Source organism: Morus notabilis, unplaced genomic scaffold, assembly GCF_000414095.1.
Source record: "Morus notabilis unplaced genomic scaffold, ASM41409v2 Scaffold35, whole genome shotgun sequence".
Taxonomy (NCBI): domain Eukaryota; kingdom Viridiplantae; phylum Streptophyta; class Magnoliopsida; order Rosales; family Moraceae; genus Morus; species Morus notabilis.
In genome coordinates, this window is record NW_010361505.1 from 145,414 (window position 1) to 162,203 (window position 16,790).

Here is a 16,790-nt window from a genome sequence, read left to right on the forward strand (position 1 = left end):
ACTCCAGGTGCCGGACATGCTCCGCCCGAGTGCGGCTGTAAACCAAGATATCGTCAAAGAAAACTAACACAAATTTACGCAAGAAGGGGCAGAATACCGTATTCATCAAGGACTGAAACGTGGCCGGGGCATTGGTGAGACCGAAGGGCATGACGAGGAACTCGTAGTGCCCTTCGTGGGTTTGAAAAGCTGTCTTCTCCACATCTTGCTCCCGCAATCGAATTTGATGATAACCTGAGCAGAGATCAAGCTTGGAAAAAACGCTGGCCCCATGAAGCTCATCCATCAATTCGTCGATGATGGGAATGGGAAATTTATCCTGAATTGTCAGTTGGTTTAACGCCCTGTAGTCCACGCAAAATTGCCAGCTTTCGTCCTTCTTGACCAACAGCACAGGGCTTGAGAACGGGCTGGTGCTTGGACGGATTATTTCCGACGCTAGCATCTCCCCAACCAGGCGTTCTATCTCCCCTTTCTGGAAGTGGGGGTACCTATAAGGCTGTATATTTGGAGGAGAGACTCCTTCCCGCAACACAATATGATGGTCCCGAGCGCGTCGTGGGGGCAACCCCACTGGGCAGTCAAATACTGACTGGAACTGGTCCAGGAGACCGACCAATTCAAGGGGTACGTTCCTGGCCGAGGGTCCTTGATCCTCCTCACTTACCACCCCTATCTCGAGTAATACTCCAAATTGTTCAGACAGCAGGGAACGAGCAATGGAGCGAGCACTCACCTTAGCACAACATAACGTTGGGTCCCCTTGGAGGCATACCCATTGGTTTCCCGCCAAGTACTTCAGCGTGAATTGGGTCCAATCTGCCCGGACTTCCCCCAGAGTACTCAACCATGTGACCCCCAATACCATGTCCACATTTCCCAAGTCAAATGGAAAGAAGTCTTCAATTACTTGGTGTCCTTGAATTACGACCAGCACCAAACGACAAACCCCTTCTTGTTGGAAAATCATTCCATTTCCCACCTGAATCTTATGCTGGACGGTGAGGTCTTGGGGCAAGTCCAGGTCCTTCACCAAAGTAGACGAGATGAAGCTGTGGGACGCACCACTGTCGACAAGAATAGTGACCTCCCGTCCACTAATCGTCCCCCTAACCTTCAGCGTTTTCGCCGAGGAACAGCCGTTAAAGGAATTGAGTGATAGCGCAGCTATTTCTGCCTCCGCTGGCCCCGTCGGAACGTGCACCTCTTCTCCCATCGCCGGCTCTTCCGTGCACTCGTCCTCAGAGTCGTCGTCCGTGAGCATCAGTACCTGCAGCGACCGACTTTTGCAGCGGTGCCCCGGGCTATATTTCTCATCACACCTAAAACAGAGTCCGTGAGCCTTCTGTTGCTGTACCTCGTCGAAAGTCAGCCGGCGGAATCCGGTGTCTCCGCTAGAATGGGGCCGTGGTCTCGAAGTTTCCCCCGCGAGCCCTTTCTGTTGGGGGTTCAGATCTCGACCTAATTGGGATTGAAGGGAGCTATCTCGAGACTCCAAGGCATTAGTCGGTGTTAGTGGGCTTGCTCCGGGTCGACCCGAATATTCCGGCTTGGAGAACCGCCCCACCCGACTCCGCCGAACCCGGTCCGCTGCCTCCAACCGGTCTTCTACCTGTTGGGCCAAATCTAAGGTCTCAAGCAAGTTCATGGGCCGGTGCATTTTAACCTCGGCCCGTATGTCTTCCCGGAGCCCATTTAGGAAGGCCCCTCTGAAAATGGGCTCTGGTACCCCTCTCAAGGAAGCAGCCAGGGCCTCAAAGGAGTCCCTGTACTCAGCCACTCCTCTTGTCTGCCGGAGCGCCATCAAATGTTCCGTTGGGTCTCCTTGTGCGCGGTTGAAACGCTGAATGAGGGCCGTCCTGAGTTCTCTCCAGCTGGTGAAAGGCTCCTGTGCGTCAGTCCACTGGAACCATCTGAGAGCTCGTCCTTCCATACAGATGGAAGCTGCCAGAATCCGTTCATCGTCTTCTATGTCATTCACGGCGATGTAGCGCTCGGCTCTAAACACCTAACCGTACGGGTCCTCCCCCTAGAAGACCGGCAATTCCAGCTTCTTCCCGCGAAAGTCGCCTCGTCCCCTGGGACGTCCTGGTGAGTTCTGGCGCGGTGCTCATCGGATCGTAGATTCTTCCCGAGGAACCGCCCGATCTCTCTCCGGTTCTCGTCGCGGTAGTGTCTGATCAGGGTGCCTGGCCCGTCCTCTTTCTGGATGCTCCCTGTCCAACAGCTGTGCTTGCCTCTGCAACATCTCCTCGATTCTCTGCATCAATCTATGCAGCTCCCCCACACTAGCATCCAACCGAGTCACATCCTCGTGTAGCTGGGGTACCCGACAGTAATAGCTCCAATTATCTTAAGTGTGTCACGGACGTCATCAATTTGATGCTCCACCATAGCCATTCGTTTTGCAACGCGCGATTCTTGAGGTCCGGTGGCCATGGGAGCGGTGGCTCTGATACCAATGATAGGAACCCAGGAACTTATGGATAGTTTTCTTTATTACTGAAGGAAAAATGGAAGAACAAAATACATATAGGAGGAATTCGAGGTTCCTCTGCCTCCACAGACTCTAGACTCAATTATATCAAAATATATCCCCTTCTCTACTCTATCAATTCTCTTATATAACCCTCTATCCCCTGGTGGTCTGCCCTATGCATAACTAACTCCTAATCGTGCGCATGACCCGCCCGGATCCCAATGGAATGCCAGGTCAACCAATTCCCAACCTATACCGCCCTCTCCTGAGGGATAGATATTCGCTTTTTGTTCCTCCTAGAGTAGACGAATTTGACGGGAGGGACAAGGGCTCTAACATCTTAGCTATTTTTTGGGGCTTATGGTTAGAAAGGAATAACAGAATCTTTGAGGATCATGAGGAGGATGGGCCTATTCTTTGGGATAAAATAAAGTATTGGGTATCGTTGTGGTAGACCAAAATTTTCGGATTTTATTAGGAGTTGGACTCCTTTTTTAAAGCCTTACCCTTACTCTAGTTTTCTTGCTTAGCCATTGTTTAAGTTGTTTTGATCTTTTTTGTTTTGTGGTTTAGCTTTTCTGGAGGATATCTCTCCCTCCCTTCCCTTTCCTACATTATTAATAAAAGTCTGTTTCTTCTCAAAAAGAGAAAAAAAAAAAAAAAAAAAAAAAAAAACCCCTACTTATTTTTTTTTTAAAAAAACCATTTAAAATTTTGTTTTTTTAAAAAAAAGAAAAAAAAAAAAAAAAAAAAAAAAAAAATCCACTACTGATTTGTCTTGTACAAATACCATTTAATATATTGATTCTAAGAATGTCAAGTAAATGGAACTGAACGGATAAGAATAATGTAGTTTATCTTACTGACTTTAAGTTATTAGCTAGTATTATTATGCTATATGCTTTAATATTAAGAACTTTTTTCTTTCTTCCCACATTGTCCTGCAAACTGGCGTTGCAGTTCCACTACTGATTTGTCTTGTACAAATACCATTTAATATATTGATTCTAAGAATGTCAAGTAAATGGAACTGAACGGATAAGAATAATGTAGTTTATCTTACTGACTTTAAGTTATTAGCTAGTATTATTATGCTATATGCTTTAATATTAAGAACTTTTTTCTTTCTTCCCACATTGTCCTGCAAACTGGCGTTGCAGTTTACTTAAAGATGCTTCATAATATGATACTGCAGCAAGGAAGAGATATATTGAATCCAAACTTGAGTCCTTGGATCAGCAGTCTTTTGCCATTGCATCCTATCTGAAAGTCTTGGAGTCAGCTAAGGAAAAAAGAGATGTCCAGAAAAGGTTCTTATTTAAAATAACTTTGTACTGTTAACTTGCAATAATCTTTATGAAGATGTACACGTTTCACTACTTCTGATGTAGAGGTACGGGTATTTAGTATTATATATCTGCTTTCTCATTTGTAGCAAATACAACATTGCCGATGGTATGCGGCAGATGTTTGATCCTTTTGAGAGAGTTGCCCGTGCTCATCATGTTTGCCCTTGCTGTGAACGTCCTTTCTCTGCACAAGAAGAAGACGAGTTTGTTAAAAAGGTTGCTGTATATTGTTGCTTCAATATTTCAGAGCTTTCTACAAGCTGTAGTTTTCCCAGTAGATAGCCATTTCAAATCAGACGTGTTTAAACTTTAAATCAGGTGGCAATTGCTTAGCTGTAGAGTACATGAGTTTGTTGTATTTATTTCTGAACTGGCTTATATTCTTGCGAGTTACAGCAAAGAGTGAAGGCTGCAAGTTCTGCTGAGCATATGAAAGTGTTGGCAGTAGAGTCCGCCAATGCTGAGTCTTTCTTTCAGCAGTTGGATAAGCTTCGTATGGTTTATGAAGAATACATTAAAACTGGCAAGGAAACAATCCCAAATGCGGAGAAAGATTTACATGAGCTTAATGAGGAGCTGAATCAGAAATCTCATGCCCTCGATGATGTAATTATCAAACCCAGTACATATAGTTTTTGACTATCTCAGTCTTGCCGCTGAGTTGTTGCTGAATTCTGTTGAATGCATTTGGACTATATATCTTTTTACCACCGTCTTTTACATAGGAGAATTTGCAAAAATTGAATGATAGATATCACCCTTTTTATGGTTTAGCAGAACCAGGGCAAGAAAACGTTTCCCTATTCCCAATCATCTCAAATCAATTTTTCTTTCTTCTTTGGGAGATCTATGTCTTTATTTTTCCATGTTTCCACTCCATGAATCTTGTTGAGGTAATTTGTGCATGGGAAAGGGATATAAGAAACATATATTTAGGTTTCTTCTCAATGATCTCCTGATAAATGCCATTTTGATTTCTTGGTTGACATGTTTATTGAATTTTCCCTGCTTTTTCGTATCCCCTACCATGTAAAACTTATGCCCGTATTTCGGAATAGGTGGTGGCTGTTTTAGCTCATGTACAGGCTGATAAATCTGCAGTTGAGGCATTAGTTCAACCAATTGAAACTGCTGATAGGTTATTCCAAGAAATTAAAACTTGGCAGCAACAAGTTGATGAGTTGGAGAATAAACTTGATTTTCCAGGGCAAGGAGTAAGGTCCATGGAAGATATTCAAAAGGAGCTAAGTACTTTGCAGAATACAAAGTATGAAATTTGTTTTTTGACATTTTTTGTAATTTAGTTTTGTGAACGATATATTTGATCAATGAGCAATATCAAACACGTGCACTTTAGAGAATCATGTCTACCGAACATGTATGCGTGTTCTTCCAAATGTTTTCTTCTCTTCTTTTTTTCAATGTTTAGTTATGAGCTGTTTCAGACATGTAAAATGTGCTCAAATGTTATCTCTTTTGTTCACGGGGATATTGTTTTTCATGTGGCAACAGGGATAATTTGCATAATGAAGTAGAGAAGCTGAGGGATGAACAAAGGTACATGGAAAAGGATTTAACGAGCATTCAAATTCGGTGGCACAAACTAAGGGAGGATAAGACCAAAGTGGATAGTGTATTACAAGGTGTAAAAAAAGTAGAAGAAGAGTTGGAACGTTTGGCCGAGGAAAAAGGTCAAGTTGATCTTGATGAAAAGGTATCTTTTTGTGGTATTTATGTCTTGCTGATATCAAATGTACTTGCCTTGCCAGTGTGATAGGACCTGTTAGTTGAGGTAATTAGTAGTTAGTAGTTGTTAGAAGTGAATTAGCAGTATAAAAAGGAGGGATTAGAGTTAGGGATGGGGATGGTCAGATGTGTAGGAAATTTGGGGAAACCCTGGGGGAGTTGCAGCCTCTTGAATGCTGCTATCTTTGTATGTTTCTTCAGTTCATTGATTTAGTCAATAAAGCTTCAATTCTTAAGAAATTGGTAGGTTCCTGACGCAGTGGGAGCTAATTCTTGCTACAATAGTGTACGGATGAGATTCTGCTAAAGCTTGTGTAGGTTCTCTTGGTAGCTTAATCTTTGAAGAGTTTTTCATTTGAAGCTCAGCTTTTGGGTAGGAATTTACAAGTTTATGTGTCCACATATTCATTAATACACGTCTTACTTTTGAGTGATGTGTTGATAATTTAGAGATATGTCTCTGAAATAGCCTCTTAAGAGTTCAGTTGATGTCGCTCATGTTGTTGCCGTTTGAGTAAGAGAATTTGAATGTGAATACTGAAAGCTAAAGAAAAAACTTATCAAGCGGCTATAGAACAGGGAAAGTAAAATTCATGAAACATTTCTCTCTATGTTCTTCTGATTCAAAAGACTGAAATATATCTCCTATGTTGTTCTGATCTAAAATAATCATTTGCTGCTCCAATGTGTGCATTGAAAATCCAGGTTTTGTGTCGGTAAAACAACATTCATAATTGGTGTGCACCAGCTTCTTGAGGTTGAGGCTATACCAAGCCTTTTCTAACCCAGATGTCTTAGCTCTTATCGTCTGACATTCTAATGATTAACTTTGTGGCATTGGCTTGATATCAATGTATTATTTTTGTTATGATATGCAGTCCATTATTATTTATTTTTTGCAATTCCAGCATTTGGCAGAGGCTCTTGGTCCTTTATCAAGGGAGAAAGATAAATCAATGAATGATTACAACGAACTGAAAGTTAAGCTTAATCATGAATATGAGGAACAGGCTGAACAAAAGAGAAGTTATCAGCAGGAAGTTGATTCACTACTCAGGATTAATTCTAAAATAAAAGAGTGAGTTTTGTGAACCTGCTATGTGATTCTCCTGTGTTATGGGACCAGTATTGATCATCAGTTTTGTTCTACCAGGTATCATGACTTAAAGAAAGGAGAAAAGCTGAAGGAACTGCAGGAAAAGCAATCTCTGTCAGAATCTCAACTTCAAGATTGTGAAACTAGGAAGCAGGAGATTATGGCTGAGCTGGACAAAAGTAAAGAGTTGATGGCGAAGCAAAATCAATTACAACGAAATATTGACGACAACTTGAATTATCGGAAAATAAAGGCTAGAGTAGAGAAGCTTGGACAAGAGATTGAATCACTGGAAGAAAGCATGCTGAAGATTGGTCGCATTTCCACGTTTGAGAGTGAACTTCTGAAGCTCTCACAGGAAAGAGAGAGGCTTCTTTCGGAGGTATTTATAAATCTCGTGCATATCATTCTAACTTGTCTTGCTAATAGGGAATTATGGTCAATTGACTATGACTGATGAGACTCAACTTATTAGTTACGATTCTCCAAATCAGCAAAAATAAAATAAAACAATAAACAATAAACAAAAACAGAACAAAACTAAGCATATAAATATACCAAGCATATAAATATATTTGTATGCTTATTATCCTTTAGAAGTGCGTTACTTTATTCCATACTTTTCCTCTTGAAATTAGTTTGATATTTTCATCTGTCCATGGGTATTCTATCCCTTTCCTGCTGTGCCACCTCCTCTTGCTGCTCCGTTTGCTCGCTAGATGTAATCTCGTTCACCCCGAATTTTTTTAACCCTTATTTTTTTTCCTCTTCCTGCTGCGAATCTATTATTCTGTTCACAGTATGCATTTGAATCACCCAAAACATCCAATTATGACTATTCACTTTTACATGGTATGGTTGCAGCAATAATATTTTAAAGTATGGTATGACACGGAATGCATGACACTTCATCTCATTTCTGCTTTTAGCAAGGATACTTATTATGCCTATTTTTCGCATTTTGAGACCTATGGTTTTTTTTTCCACCCCAATTATTGCGGTTAAAGAACCATTTGCGTATTCATTACTGCAATATTCCCCCACATCATTAAGGTGATTGTTTTTCACATCACTCAAATGATAGTTTCAAAATAAAAACACTCTTCAGACGGATGGGAATTTTTCCCCAACGTGTTGAAAGTTTTGAATTGTTAGTTCAACTTGGTATGGAAAATCAAATTTCTAATTTGCATTAGGTCAAACTTGGTGCTTGAAGTCCTGAAATGGTTGATTAGATTTCTTGACAAATAAGTTTTTTTAACAGTTTGATTTTTATAGTTTATTTATTTGTCACAAGTGTAAACAATAAAATAATGGACTTTTTTTCTTATGAAAGTTAAATAGGTGCCGCGGGACGATATCTGTTTACCAGGGCAACATTTCAAAGAATAAGGTTGATCTAAAGCAGTCAATATACAAGGACATCGACAAGCGGCACTTCAATCAGCTAATCCAGCTGAAGGTAGGATAATTGCTTAATATTTTCACTGATATTACTTGCGCAGCATACTAATAACAAAACTTCTGTGACAGACAACTGAGATGGCAAACAAGGACCTGGACAGATACTACAATGCTCTTGACAAGTAAAATTTTCTAATATATATATATATATATCCAAAAGTTGAATGATGTTGATGTCTTAATTCAGAAACAAGTCAGCATATTTGATCATCTATATTTTCAGGGCGCTCATGCGCTTCCACACAATGAAAATGGAGGAAATAAACAAAATTATTAGGGAGTTGTGGCAGCAAACTTACAGAGGGCAAGATATAGATTATATCAGTATCCATTCTGATTCTGAAGGTGCTGGAACTCGTTCTTACAGCTATAAGGTGTGTTATTTTTTCTTTTCTTTTTCTTCTGTACTTGTCTCGGTTCTTTTTTCTTCTAACTACATTTTTGTTTGAATTGCATATTGTACAGGTAGTCATGCAGACTGGTGATGCAGAACTGGAAATGAGAGGAAGATGTAGTGCTGGTCAGAAGGTGAGTAATCTTCAAATTTATTTCTGTCTGATACAATATTGCATAAAAGATTGGGACACTTACGGCTTGATTTCAGGTTCTTGCATCCCTCATCATAAGATTGGCTTTGGCGGAAACATTTTGCCTCAATTGTGGAATACTAGCACTAGATGAACCGACCACAAACTTGGATGGCCCAAATGCCGAGAGTCTTGCCGCAGCACTCCTCAGGTATGACAAGCTGTATTGATGGAGATCATAATAGTATTTACTGAATGTTTATCTTTTATTTGATTAGGGATTATTTTGTTTCTGGATTAGTGTTAGTATTCCATGGTCAAGTTTTGTTTCTTTTTTTAGTTTCCTAATTTCTTATTTGGTTTGTCTACGAGTAAGGTCGTTTGTAATTTCCATTCAAAAAATGGTTGATGGATAAATATTGAGATTTCTGGTTTTCCTTATGTTGAATTCCTGTTCTCTCTGTAAAATCCTCTCTTTGCTATCATTTGATCTCTCTTATCTGTAGTGGTTCTATTGCTCTATCTATATTTTATCTCCCTTCTTGGTCATACATCATTATATGTGAGAATCTATTGTTGGGCGATGACCTTCATTTTCAATATTTCCTTTTTGTTTTTTTGTTTTGTTTTTTGTTTTTTTTGTTTTTTTTTTCTCCTTCAACAGGATCATGGAGGATAGGAAAGGCCAGGAAAATTTTCAGTTGATTGTAATTACCCATGATGAGCGTTTTGCTCAACTAATTGGTCAACGCCAGCATGCAGAAAAATACTATCGGGTGACAAAAGATGATCAGTATGGCCATCTTCATTTCTAAATTCTTATTTTCCTTCTGTTAAGAATTCTCTTCGAAATATTCTTTCTAATTTTATTCGTTTGGCAATATGATCCTTACTTCTCTGGCCTTTCATTTTCAGCCAACACAGCATAATTGAAGCCCAGGAGATATTTGATTGAAGCTTTCCAAATGTGTACTTCTGCTCAAGTGTTCTGTACCATGAAAATGGAAGTGGTCCCAAACACTTGTCAAAATGGAGGTTTTAACGGTATCTCAGAAGCAGAATCCATAAGGGGATCTTGAAATCAACCTGTGAGTTTGTCATGGCATAATTTCGTGTCATTGTTTAAGAACCTATCTTGGCCGGGTCTAAAGAATATTCTCTCTCTGGCCCTTCACTGATAAGTAATAGGTTCCTGTCTGTACTAATCTTGTGCAATAATATTTGTTATTTTATCTCATGATGGTGATTGTTGAATTGACTCTGGAAATCACAAATCCAACTAATATGGACTTCGGAGAGATGTAGAAATAAAGAGATTTCTTTATTAACCTTTGGGTAAAATACTACAAAAACGAGCTGACTATTGTTGCTGACATCAAAAAAAAAAAAAAAAAAAAAAAAGGACCTTTTGTTAGCCAGTATAGAACTGATTTCTTAATGAGATAAATTGTTTCGTCAAGATCAAGTGCCATCCCCATTTGGACCCATATCTCAGGTTACAACTATTCATCATGTAACATCCTTTTTCCTTCAATTTCCAGTGTGTTTTAAAACACACTTGGGCATGTGGCAATTTGAGCTACGTATCGTGTTTTGATTGTTTCTTTTAAATTTGCAGTCAACCCGAATACGATTCGTGATGGATTTTTTTAAAAACCCGCAATATGAACACGACGCGATCACTTTACGAATTGATACGACACGATACGAAAATAACCCGTGACATAAAATTGACCTGTGAACATGAAATTAACACGAAAATTATACTCTTTAATTTTTTTACATATTAAAAATAATTTAAAATTATAACACTCTAAAAATACAGTAACATTCATCAAATTTAAGTAAATAATAGTAAAAGATTTTGAGTATAACTATCATGATATCACAATTAGTTCATAAATAAAATTTAAAATATCTAATGAAAAATGTAAATTTTTTTAGTTTTTTATGAGTTATGTGTCGTGTCTGAATTAGGCGGGTTTAACTTAAAATTGACTTACGTTTTTCATGTTAATTTCAAATCGATTAAATTATAACTTAAGTCTATTTTTTGCTCAACCTTAACCCGTAAAATTCGTATTATTTTTAAGTCTGTGACTCATATTATCGGCCCACACCTCACGTGATAAATTCAAAAATCAAAATAGCCAAGTTTTGGTTGGTGGAAACACTATAGCCAAGTCAACAACATCTCGCATCTCTCGATGAGCAAAAGAGCATCTGGCATCTCCTTTTGATTGCTAGAGCGGCTCCATCTCCTATAAGTGGAGATGCGGGAATGTCTAGGACAGATAATAAAAGTACAGAACTGTACCAACACCTTTTTTTATTCATCCTCACGCTACTTGGCGCAAATTTAGTTGGTCAAGAACTATTATTTTTTGTTCAGCAAAAAAAAGAATTTTTTTTTTTTTTTTTTCCAAATAAAAACTGATACGATTAGAACCCTTAAGCGAATGCTCTTGTTGCCTTTTCTTTTGGGAAAAGAAAGACAAATTCTTGAAGGAGCATATGAATCTGGATTTTTTATCATTTATTCTTAATTCTACCTTCAAAAAGAGGACCCCCAAGCGGGCAAAAACCAACATAAACAGATCAAAAGAACCATTCTTACATTAATGAACACGAAATCCTCCGAATCTACCCAACAAAAGTAGATCTATTCTAACAAATTCACAATCTTTAGAATACTGTTGTAGTAATAAAAAGAGGTTAAATCCACTTTTAAGCCATTATATCTCCATCAAATTATTATACTTTTTTTTTTAATCTAATATGGCTTTCATTTGATTAGACGTTCAAAATTACTTCCAGGTGAATATTTTCTTCCACACAATAGTACAAGCAAAATGAAAATAAAATAAATGTGTGTGCCAGACAACATAAACCGAGCAGAGGTGGAGAATATTTACTTGAGGGCGCGAGCGAGGTACAGAGCTCAGGCTTATCACACGGAAAAGAACGTCTCTCTCATTTCTAACTTCTTCAAAATTTATAAAATCGTAATTCATAGTTTATTGGCAAGATAAAAGGAAACAAGAGATACAATAAGTAAAATAGTAGCTATCGGGAGGACGAAATATCAAACTCCAGCAACTCAGACAAACAAAAACTTTAAAACAATTGAAAATCAACAGCTATCCTACATTGAAGCAAAATACGCATTTTTTACTCCTTTTTTTTTTTTTTTTTTTTTTCTTTTCCCCCCTCGCATTTTAGAAGGGCAATCAAATAAGGCGACTCGGAAGATAAAATTTTCAGACAACAAGTCTTTTAGACTTTATTTAATCCTTGTACTTCATTTCAGAGACTAGGAACCCAGGCATGTCAAAGGATCCCGCAAACTTCTCAATATCAACCTTGAGTGCTTCAATGTCCTTGTTGTTGACGAGGCCCTTGTTGAAGTCCTTCAAAAGCTTTCCATGCTCCTTTTGGATGTTCAAAGTGATGGTCACCGCCCGGTGAAGGAACTCTCCGATCTGCTCGAAGTCCTTCTCAACCAAACCTCTCGATGTCATGGCCGGGGTACCTGCCAACCAAATATCTGGTCACTCAAAAGCTCATTCCAAATTCAACCAAATTCCCGCAGTTCCAAAACTATGCGAGCCCGTGTGAATAATCTGTGGGATCAGTTAAAAACTAATGGTGGTGGGAACTACGCTCAATTCACTATCTGATGTGTTTAGAGTTCTCACCAATTCTAACTCCACCAGGAGCCAAGGCACTGCTGTCTCCAAACACAGCATTCTTGTTAACAGTAATGTTGCAAAGGTCACATAGCTTCTCCACCTTGTTACCTGCAAAGTCGGATTGCATTAGACAGAAAAAGGCATCGCTCGTATCCCTAATGTTCCCCAAATGTAGACAATTAGTATTTACCAGTCAAACCAAGGGGCCTGAGATCCCACAAGACAAGGTGGTTCTCAGTTCCTCCAGTGACAAGCTTGTATCCCTTGCTAATCAAGTAGTTTCCGAGGGCAACAGCATTGGCCCTGACTTGCTTGGCGTAGGCCTTGAAGCCAGGTGCCATGGCCTGCTTTAGGGCAACAGCAAGGGCACCAATCTGGTGGTTGTGGGGACCGCCCTGAAGGGAAGGGAAAACGGCAAAGTTGATCTTGTCTTCGAATTCATAAACTGCATCCTCGGGCTGGCCCTTCTTGGCTGGCTTAGGACCCTTCCTGTAGAAGATCATACCAGCCCTAGGACCCCTAAGACTCTTGTGGGTTGTGGTTGTGACAATGTCACAGTACTCAAAGGGATCTGCAGCTTCCTGTACCAAAAAGAGACAAAAATTATAACTAGAGTAGGAAGAAGTGAGAAAACCAGCCTGAAATACAGAACTACCAAGTCAATACTCCCAACAGGACTGAACCAAAATAGTACTCATAACTTCATTGCTTAAACATACTTTGGATTTTAAATTGAATTCAATGCACATTTTACATGACATGTTTATTATAACGATCAAAATAAAAATTCAACACAAGTACACAATTGATAATTTAAAATGCAACGTGAGAACTGAGATCTACTCACCTACCTAACCTAATACTTAATTCCTCAAAAGAAAAACCAGTTTCATAATCTCATCAAAACAACACTTTGCCCATATTAACACAAATCTATTTTCATGCTAAAAAGGATTTTACCACCTCTGGATGTGTATATTACTAGTCAAGGACTAAAAGCCTCACAATAAAACTCATAACTTTATAACTGCATTCAATAATCACATAAGTCAAAGAGAGTAGAAACAGAAATTAGTAGATTTTAGCCCTACCAAAATCCTCAAAACCCAGATCTTCACTTAACACACAAGAAAACACTAGAAGGAACCAAAAATGCATTGAAAAAAAAAAAAAAAAAACACACACACACACACATACACACAGAGCTAATGAAGATCTAAACAAACCCAACTGCAGATCTACACAAACCTGTTCAAGAAACACTTTCGAAAACCGGAAAATCAATAAGAATACAGTGTATACTTCCATGCAACATTAGAAACACAGATCCATCAAACATTCACAAGCTACAACCTAAATGAAAACCCAATTATGACATGTAAAACCCCACAAAGAAAAAAGATAAAATTCTCCATCTAACCTTATCCAACACTTTAAAAAGCACAGATCCGACACCAAGAATCCAACAAAACCCCCCCAATGAAAACAAAAGAAGACAAATTCTCCAGCCAACCATATCCAACAATTTATAAAGAACAACACAAATCCCACATATAACTACATACAACATTCGAAATCACAGACCCACCAAACAGTCACAAAATTCACAATCTTCAACCTAAACAACACATAGATCCGAATGTGCCTATACAATAACAGAGGGAAAAAAAAAAAAAAAAAAAAAAAAAAAAAAAAAAAAAAAACCGGAAAAAAAAAAAAAAAAAAAAAAAAAAAAAAAAAAAAGCAGATCCGGAAAAAAGCAAATGAGGGAATAAAAACCCAGAAAAAATAATGTAAAAATTCTCCACCGAACCATATCTACCAATTTAATAAAGCATATATATACATGTGTGTATTAAATAAACACACAAATCCCGTATATAACTACATGCAACACTTCAATCACAGATCCATGAAACAATCACAATCTTCAACATACAACACACAGATTCACACAAAAAATACGCAAATTATTATTCAAAAAAAGAAAGAAAAGACACAGATCGGAAAATTCACCTGGGCAGCGACAAGGCCACTAATGTGGGCCATATCACAGAGCAAAAGCGCGCCAACCTTATCCGCCACAGCCCTGAACCTCTTGTAATCCCAGTCCCTCGGATAAGCACTCCCACCGCAGATAATTAGCTTCGGCCTGAAATCCAACGCCTTCTCCTCCAATCGATCATAATCAATATACCCAGTCGTCGAATTCACCTTGTACGGCAAGCTCTCAAAGTAAATGGAAGTGGCCGAGATCTTCTTCCCACCGGAGGTGTAGTAGCCGTGGGTGAGGTGCCCGCCGGAGGGGAGATCGAGGCCCATGATGCGGTCGTGGGGCTGGAGGACGGCGGTGTAGGCAGCGAAGTTGGCGGGGGAGCCGGAGTAGGGCTGGACATTGACGCCCCACTTGGTGGGGTCCAGACGGTACGCCTGGAGGGCGCGTGAGCGCGTGAGGTTCTCTATCTCATCGATGAACTCGTTACCGCCGTAGTACCGGTTCCCGGGCATGCCCTCGGAGTACTTGTTGGTGAGGGGGCTGCCGAGGGCCTCCATGACCGCGAAGGAGGTGAAGTTTTCCGAAGCGATCAACTCGATCCCCCGGTATTGCCGGCGCTTCTCCTTCTCGATGAGATCGTGGATCTCCGGGTCCACGACGTCAAGAGGGGTGTTGGCCCAGGTGGTGACGGGATCCATTGTTGGGGAGGAGAGAGAAAGCTAGAGAGAGAAAGTTAGAGAGAAGAGGGAATGGCAGAGTGGTTTGAGGTGGGAAGCGGAGCTTTATAGGAGTGTCATTTGTTGGTGGAACTACGGTTTTACCCTTATTATAGGGAGATTATTTATTTATTTATTTTGGCCTTTTTACATGGTTATAGTACTTTTTACATGGAACTTGTGAGTGTCTATTGTCATTGTAATTTTTTTTTTGAGAAAAAAAAAATAGACGAAGATTTGAGATGAATTAAAATTAATAGGTTAATAGTTTACATAAATTAATAAATAGGTTAAATTACTGTTTTCATCCATAACTTGTGTGGTTATAAACCATAACTTGACAAGTTATTGTCCATAACTTATCTGGTTATGAATTATAACTTGATAAGTTATGACCTATTAATTTCTATAATTAAAAATTGACCTATATACTTTCTTAAGCTTTTTATATTGGCCTATTTCCTACCATTTCTGTTTTTTTTTTCATTTTCTTATTGGCGTGACTTAGAATGTAATTTGGCCTGGCCACAACGACAATCGTCTCTCTTATGATAAATTGCATGGTTGTACGCTAAACATTGATTTTTCATATAATATACCCAAAATTTTTAATCTTCACAAATTATATACTGAATTTTAAAATTAATAACAATTGAATTTTAATAGTTAACTATTGTTATTAAATAAATAGATTATAACACACAAGACCTATGTATTAAAGACAAAACTCATCACTTTCAAACCAAATCATGGTTACTAAACTATTAATTTGATAATACTTTATAACGGCTTTCAAAATTAAACATATTTAATTATACTAAATTATAAATTATTAGTGTGTCTAAGTAAATTTTCTCAATTATTCAAAGAACTTTAGGTTATTTTCAATATTTATGATTTCACCTTAAAAGTTTTGAAAAATACACTTAGGCTCCGTTCATTTCACCGATTCGAGTTTAGAATTCGAGTTTTTCTACAGTAAAAAGCTCTCGGAAACAGTGACATCTAACTTTTTTGCTACAGTAAAAAGCTCTCACATAAAATTATATCTTAATTCAAATTAAAAACTCGAATCAACGAACTAAACAAACCCTTAAATTCTAATGTATTTTCCTTTTTTTTCCATTTCTTCCACTTTCCTTTCTCTTTTTTCTTCTCTTTTCTTTTCTTTTCTTTTCTTTTCTTTTCTTATTCCTTTTTCTTCTTTTCCCTTTTCTTATTTCCTTCCCGTGGCTGCCCAACACACCTCTCTCTCTCTCTCTCTCTCTCTCTCTTTCTCTTTCTTTCTTTCCTTCTTTTTCTTCTCTCTCTCTTTTCTTCACCACGGCATCACTCTCTCTCTCTCTCTCCTCCTTCACCCACACCAGCCAACCACCTCTCCGGGCTCTCTCTCTCATGCCGGCCCTCTTCTCTCTCCAGCCTTCTCTCTCTCCGGCCATTTCTCTCTCTCTCTCTCTTACTTGACTGTTTGGCCGAGACCCTAAAAAAAACGAGAGAAATAGAGAGAAACAAGCTTCAATCACTTTGAGGTAAAGATTTCTTGAAAACCCATACTTGAATTTGAGTTATTGATTTGAGAATTTGTAATTTTGGTTAGATTTGAATAATTTTGAGTTAAAGTTTGGATTTGAACAATTATTGTTAGAATTGAATTAAATTTGAGAGATTTTACATAGAGCGTGTGAGTAGGCCGGGCCTGAGGAGAAGCCTTCAGGCCTAGTACTG

General features: G+C 38.7%; 2 protein-coding genes across 2 annotated transcripts in view; one reads left to right on the top strand and one right to left on the bottom strand.

Moving 5' to 3' along the window:
- Positions 1–10,013, top strand: part of LOC21409478 (DNA repair protein RAD50) — a 65,817-nt gene extending 55,804 nt beyond the window's left edge. Inside the window, exons 14-27 of the mRNA XM_024166632.1 lie at positions 3,675–3,789; positions 3,915–4,044; positions 4,225–4,434; positions 4,887–5,095; positions 5,341–5,542; positions 6,483–6,652; positions 6,728–7,052; positions 8,007–8,132; positions 8,204–8,256; positions 8,358–8,508; positions 8,600–8,662; positions 8,739–8,872; positions 9,326–9,454; positions 9,577–10,013. Coding sequence (XP_024022400.1) covers positions 3,675–3,789; positions 3,915–4,044; positions 4,225–4,434; positions 4,887–5,095; positions 5,341–5,542; positions 6,483–6,652; positions 6,728–7,052; positions 8,007–8,132; positions 8,204–8,256; positions 8,358–8,508; positions 8,600–8,662; positions 8,739–8,872; positions 9,326–9,454; positions 9,577–9,616 — 2,057 coding nt within the window. The 3' untranslated portion in view covers positions 9,617–10,013. The remainder of the gene's footprint in view (positions 1–3,674; positions 3,790–3,914; positions 4,045–4,224; positions 4,435–4,886; positions 5,096–5,340; positions 5,543–6,482; positions 6,653–6,727; positions 7,053–8,006; positions 8,133–8,203; positions 8,257–8,357; positions 8,509–8,599; positions 8,663–8,738; positions 8,873–9,325; positions 9,455–9,576) is intronic.
- Positions 10,014–11,634: 1,621 nt separating this feature from the next.
- Positions 11,635–15,116, bottom strand: LOC21409479 (serine hydroxymethyltransferase 4). Its single transcript, XM_010099644.2, has 4 exons — positions 14,370–15,116; positions 12,544–12,934; positions 12,360–12,461; positions 11,635–12,193 (listed from the first exon to the last, which is right to left on the bottom strand). Exons 1-4 carry the CDS (start codon positions 15,045–15,047, stop codon positions 11,949–11,951), a joined length of 1,416 nt encoding a protein of 471 aa, XP_010097946.1. The 5' UTR covers positions 15,048–15,116; the 3' UTR covers positions 11,635–11,948.
- Positions 15,117–16,790: the final 1,674 nt, after the last annotated feature.

Coding starts and splice junctions, on each gene's coding strand:
- LOC21409479 (XM_010099644.2), bottom strand. CDS start 15,047: ATGGATCCCGTCACCACCTGGGCCAACACCCCTCTTGACGTCGTGGAC. Junction 12,935..14,369: donor GTGGCCTTGTCGCTGCCCAG/GTGAATTTTCCG, acceptor TTTTTGGTACAG/GAAGCTGCAGATCCCTTTGA. Junction 12,194..12,359: donor TCCTGGTGGAGTTAGAATTG/GTGAGAACTCTA, acceptor TTTGGTTGGCAG/GTACCCCGGCCATGACATCG.